The sequence below is a fragment of the Chaetura pelagica genome, unplaced genomic scaffold (assembly GCF_000747805.2).
Source record: "Chaetura pelagica isolate M959 unplaced genomic scaffold, ChaPel_1.0 scaffold107, whole genome shotgun sequence".
In the NCBI taxonomy this organism is placed as follows: Eukaryota; Metazoa; Chordata; class Aves; order Apodiformes; family Apodidae; genus Chaetura; species Chaetura pelagica.
Genome location: NW_009953979.1, coordinates 869,237 through 875,316, shown reverse-complemented (window position 1 = coordinate 875,316; position 6,080 = coordinate 869,237). Strand labels below are relative to the sequence as shown.

Below are 6,080 nucleotides of genomic sequence, written 5' to 3'. Positions count from 1 at the left end.
GGCATGGTCTGTCCATGGACTTTGTGTCCTCAAGCACCCTGTTCATCACTGCCTGTGGGCCATGTGTCCCCATGTGCTTGGTTCCCCAGGCCAGAGGTGCTGGCTCCAGCCATCCCACCCCACCACTGTTCAGGCCAATCCCTTGGGAAGGGCAGGGATGGCAGGGAAGCTGTGCAGCCCCTGTCACCCCACTCCAACCCTATGTCCCCCCCAGGGCCCAGCAGCTGCCAAGAATAACCCCCTGGAAGGCGAACAGTCCCCGCTGCCTCCGCACATCCCGCCCAGCCCTTTCCCATGTCCGCTCCTCGTTTATTTATTAATCCTTTTGCTCCCAGCTCTGGAATCCTATCACCCACCCTTGCCACTGCCTGGAAAATGGTACCGAAGGGGGGGGGGGGTGGCAAGGGGGAGCTGGGAGGATGGAAAAAAATCTGCCCTTGCATATTTTTGGTGGGCCTGGGGGAGGAGGCAGCCGCCCATCCCCAAACACTGGCACAGCTGCTGCCTGCTGTGTTATGTTGAGGCCAGATTTGCTCCCGGTTTTCTGCAGACACAGGAGTTTGGGAAAAGGGTGAGGAGGTCAGGATGGGGCTTACAGCCCTGTCCTGCCAACCGGAGGGGGAACTGAGGTACAGCAATGTACCCCCCCAGCACCCTACAGGTGTGCAGGGGGTCGCCAGGCCTGTCAGCCTTTGTCCCATCCGTGTAACAAGTTGTCAGGTCTCTGCTCCCTCCCATCACCCTCCTACTCAGCACCTCCCCCCGCGCCCCAATGTGCTGCCCCCACCCCTCCCAGCCATGTTGGAGCGTGTTAATAACCAGCCCCAGGCGGGTTCTGTGCTGAAAACAGGAAACAGCTTCGCCAAGAGCAACAAACCGCCCAGCCGGCAGCTGGGCTGGGCACGGGGCGCCCGAGCTGGGCACCCCTGCCATGGGGGGCAGGGGGGGGACAGTGGGGCCGTAGCCCCTGCACCAGCATGCACGAGCATGTACATGCATCCCCAGCCATGCCCATGCACAGTCATGCACATACATGCAGACGTGCATCCTCACTCAGCATCCTCACTCCTGCACACGCGTGTGTGTGTGTGCACAGTCATGCACGTGTGCACATGGGTCCTTACTCATGACCACAAATGCACGCACATCCTCCCCCATGCAGTTGTGCACGCACATGCACATCCAACCTCGTGCATATGCACACTGCCGTGTACACGTGCACACGTGCCCATGCACCCTCACTCTTGCACACACATGCACATGCATGCTCATTCATGCACATTCTCACTGCTGCACACACGTTTATGTGTGAACAGTCATGCACACACCTCTCCACACTCATGCACGTGCCACGCACATGTGTGCACACTCCCATGCACACGTGTGGACATGTGCACACTCAGATTGCACATCCATGCACACATGTCCATGCTTGCTCCCACTCACTCCCTCCCCCACCCTCGCACCCAACCCAGCTGGGCTGTGGGTGCCCCCCCGCCATGTTCCCCCCCAGGGTCCCCAAGGCACAGCCCACCTGTCCCCATAGAGCTTTATTGTTTCAGGAGTACATGGGGGACACGGCGCAGAGTTGGGAGGGACAGAGGTGACTGGGGAGGGGCGTAAAGGACATAGACCAGCTGTGCCCTGTCCCATGGGGACCCCCCACCCTAAGACCCCTCACCCTGAGAGCTGGGATCCAGCCCCAGCTTCTTGCCCTGGCGGGGGGCAGATCAGGACCCTTCCACATCCCTGTCCTGTGAGGCTCAGCCTCACAAAACCCTGCAGGGGACACTCTGGAGGCCTGGGGTGACATTGGGGACCCCCCTGTCTCCATGCCAGCCCTGTTACTGTTCCGTGGGTCCAGGAAAAGTGACAGTAGGGATCCCCTGTTGCTGTGCCGGCCTTGCTACTGTCCCATGGGTCCAGGAGGGGGTGACACTAGGGACCCTCCTGTCACCATGACAGACCTGTTACTGTCCTGGGGGCCCAGGGGGGCCCGGCAGCCCTGGGGGGCCTCGCAAGCCAGGGTCTCCCTTGGGCCCCATGGGGCCAACCTGTCCCCCAGCCCCGGGGGTCCCAGGCAGTCCTGGTTTGCCCTGTGGGCCGGGGGGTCCTGCTGGCCCTGTCACACCAACAGGGCCTGGGAGGCCAGGGTCTCCCTTGGGTCCCCCCTGTCCCTGTGAGCCAGATGGCCCAAAGCTGCCCTTGGCACCCTTGAGGCCAGGGAAGCCCTTTAAGCCCAGGGGACCCCTTTGGCCCTGGGGACCAGGGGGTCCTGGGGAACCAGGGTGTCCCTGGGGTCCTGGTGAGCCCAGACTGCCCGTGTCGCCCTTCTCTCCTTGGCTTCCTGGGGGGCCCTTGACGCCCACATCGCCCTTGAGCCCGCGGGGACCTGGGAGGCCAGGAACACCTGGGGGGGATAGAAAGGGGGTCAGTAGGAGACATGGGGGAGCAGCACCCCAAAACCAGGGTGGACCAGGAGATGCCCCTGCCCTGGAGATCCTGTCCAGACCAGGATCAGCTCAGCTTGGCTCCTCCTCAGCTCCCTTGGGTGGATGGATGATGTCCCCAGGCCATCTGAGGCATCAGGGGAAGCTTTGGGATCATCTGTGGGCAGTCATGTCCTTTCCACCACAACCTGCAAGAGGGGTCACTGGCACCAATGGCCAGGCCAGCCCTGCTGGAATGACACAGATCACCTCCCTGCTGTCCCTGTCCTCCCACAGAGGGACAGCTCTACAAGCTGGGTGTCTTTGTGCACATTCCAACTGTGCCTTGGCGTCAGCAATGGTAGTTGGGTCCTCCAGAGTACAGGATGCTCCCAAGGAGCCCAGATGCCACAACACTTGGCCACAGAAGAAACAACCCCCAAAACTACCTGCTCAACATGCCTGCCCCCACCCCATCCCTGGCAGGGCTTAGGCTGTGCCCAGCAGCATGAGCCTCACCTCGTAAGATGGTGATGTTCTTCAGCATCTCCCCATGCTGGACATCCACCACCTTCATCTCCTCCATGACCATGGAGAGGTTGCGGATGTCGAAGTCCAAGCGGGCACTGAGCAGGCTGTAACGCTCCCGCAGCAGGTCCGTGGTGCCCTGGACCAGGCTGAGGGATTTGTTCAGGTAGTAGAGCTCCTCGGCGTGGGTGTGGAAGCCCAGGGTGCAGGAGAGCCGCACGTCATCCAGGTAGCGCAGCATGCTGTGGACGTGGCTGTCGGTGGCGTTGATGTTGGCAAAGATGGTGCTGATCTCAATCTCGTGGGAGGTCATGCGACCTTCCAGAGTCTCGAAGCGCTCGGCCGTGCGGTTCTGCGTGTACCTGTTGTGGTAGCGAAAGTCATTCATGTTCTCCTCGTGGTCATCCAGAAAGGAGGAGATGTTGTCCAGTTGCAGTTGGAGCCCCATCACCTGCAGCACCAGATCGTGCATGTTCTCTGAGTTCTGGCTGACCTGCCGAGCTGCTGCCCCGACGCTGCCTTGGATGCTCTTCACCAGCTCACTGGTCTTGGAAGAGGTGGCCCTCAGCCCGCCAAAGAGGCGCGTGTAGTTCTGCCATTCGGTGACAATCTTCTGCAGCGTCAACGTCTCCTCATCCGTCTTCCTCTGAATGACCTGGAGCCAGTCGGAGGTCTGTCCCAGGGTGAAGTTCATCTGCTGCATGGCTGCTCGAACATCATAGCGCTCCTGGGCCAAGCCCTTCAGAGAGTTGTCTAGCTGGGTGCTGACCACCTGCCAACCCCCAACCTGGGCCAGGAACTGCCCCAAGCTTTCATTGACCTGCTGGATGGAGAAGGAGCAATTGTCCACCTCACTGGTGATCTTGTTGCTGGTGGATGAGAGGATGTTGTGGGTCTGGGAGGTCCGGTCGAGCAGGATTTCTTGAACCAAAAGCATCTTCTGGATCTCCTCCAGCTCTCCTTGCAGCTTGGTGATCTCTTGACCTAGCTGTCCAGTCTCGTGGCAGAGGGAGCAGTTCCCTGAGGACTTCTCATCTGAATGAAGGGCAGAGGGGTATGTTACCCCACCCCATCCCTCACCAGGCCTGGAGACCCTCCTACTGAGAACCAGAGCAGAGGAAGGAGCCTCACTATGGTCCATCCCTGCAGATCCTGGAGATGGTCACCATAAAGCCATGGCTGGGACAGTCCTGATGCCACTGCCCTGCACCAGTTCTGCCCACCCAATTCTGCTCCTGCCACCTCTATGCAGCAAGTTCTCCAAAAGAGCCTGACACTACAAACCCCACCCTCTGGGTCATACACTTGTCCTTCCCCAATATTTGGGGAGATAAGTGGAGGTTTTGATTCTAGGGGAGACTCAAGACCTGAAAAGTGGAGATGCTTCAGCTCCTGGCTGGCAGCACTGAGAAGCTGAGGTGACACACAGTGCTGAAGCCTGGAGAAGACCTCCAGGTCCAAGTTGAAGCCACTCACCCAACCCCTGGAGATCCTCCTGGAGGTTTATGATCTTCTTCTCATAATAGGTCTGGGCTGAGCTGATTTCATTTGAGATGGTGTCAACTTTCTTGAACACTGTGGAGAAAAGGTTGGGGGGGTCAGTGGAGGTAAGCAGGCACTGGGATGTGATTGTTTTCCACAGCCTTCTTCTGGGCTTGTTCCCTCACAAGGAGGGCTTGAAGAGCCTGGTTGAAGAGCCAGAGCTGGTGAGTGCTGGCTCCATGGGGTGGGTATCACATGGGGCTTTTGGGTTTGGGTCTTCAAAAGCATCTCTAATGGTTCAGCCCTGGTGAGTACATCCCACCGCTGAACCTGGGTGGCCATTCCTCGCCCATGGACACGATGGGGTGGTAATCTCTGGGTTCCTGAGGTCCCCACGTGGGTAAAACTATCCCCTGGCACGGTGGCATCACACACACAGGATTCCACGTGCATCCCAGGGGCATATCAGGGGGAAGCTGGATGGTCCTCTCCATGCCTGCACGCTAGAGGTGCTTTGGATGAGCACCAATACCCACAAGGACCTGCCCAAAGAGTAGGAGAGAAGGCAGGAGGGAAGGCAGGAGTTGTGCCTCTGAACCCTTCCCATACTCACCCAGGGCAGCCAGCACAGTCACAGCCATGATGAGGAGGATGGAGATGATGTAGAGGATCTTGACGGCCGTCTGGAGGGAGAGGTTCTTCTGGCACCGGCTGCAGTTGGTCCGTGCCCTGCCTGAGCGCAGAGAGGGAAGGATCAGCCCCTGCCTCAGCCCCTGCCCACCCCGGGGGTTGTCCTCACCCCTCAGTCGGTAGCTGAAGGAGGGCATCTCCTCTTCTTCTCCTCCTCCCGACGGGTCTTCTTCTGCAAGCCAACACAGGGGGGACCTGAGCTGCCTGCACTGCCAGGGCCCTGCCTTGCTGCCTGCACCCTCCCAGCCCACAGGATGCTGGTGTTCCCTGGGGAAAAGCTGGGAAGCCACATGGGAGCCATCACTGCCACCCTCAGCTGGACAAAACCTGGTGGCACCAGCCTGTGGGGACATGTCCCCCATCCACCACCTCCCTCTGCAGGATTCAGCTGGAATGTTTTCTCCAAGACCAAAAAAATTTGGGGAAATTTGGTTCAGTTTGGCCGAAAAAGCAGATGATGGAGAAGTTCATGGTTCCTGGCTTGCAAAGCCAAGGGTCTTGGTGGCTTCCCAGCCCCTTCTTGCCAAGACCATGGGGGCAAATAAAACCCACACGCTGTCCCAGCCAGCACCCAGCCTGGACCCCCATCCCAAACCTCCATCCCCATCCCTTGCCCTGGTACCCCATCCAGGTTCCCCATCCAGGTTCCCCATACTGGTCCTGCATCCCAGACCTTCATCCTGCTCCCCATCATTCTCCCCCATCCCAGTCCCCCATCCCAGCTGGGCTGTTCCCACAGGATGGGAAACACCCCGGGCTGGATCCCACCCATGACATTGGCACACGGGGTGCTCAACACCGGTACCCAAATCCCGAAGGGGCAGGGAAACGATTGCTGTCCCCTCCCTTGCTCCCCACAACCTCCCAGGGGACCGTGCCGTGCCCGAGACACCCCCAACCCCCGCAGCCCAACCCGGGGTAGCTCCTCGGCAGCAGCCGGGGGGTTCCAGC

At 59.7% G+C, this 6,080-nt stretch overlaps 1 protein-coding gene across 1 annotated transcript; it reads right to left on the bottom strand.

The window, feature by feature from the left end:
* Positions 1-1,970: 1,970 nt before the first annotated feature.
* On the bottom strand, positions 1,971-5,482 carry SCARA3 (scavenger receptor class A, member 3). Its single transcript, XM_010002214.1, has 5 exons — positions 5,239-5,482; positions 5,053-5,172; positions 4,434-4,532; positions 2,949-3,992; positions 1,971-2,410 (listed from the first exon to the last, which is right to left on the bottom strand). The coding sequence occupies exons 1-5, from the start codon at positions 5,480-5,482 to the stop codon at positions 1,971-1,973; spliced, it is 1,947 nt and encodes a 648-aa protein (XP_010000516.1).
* Positions 5,483-6,080: the final 598 nt, after the last annotated feature.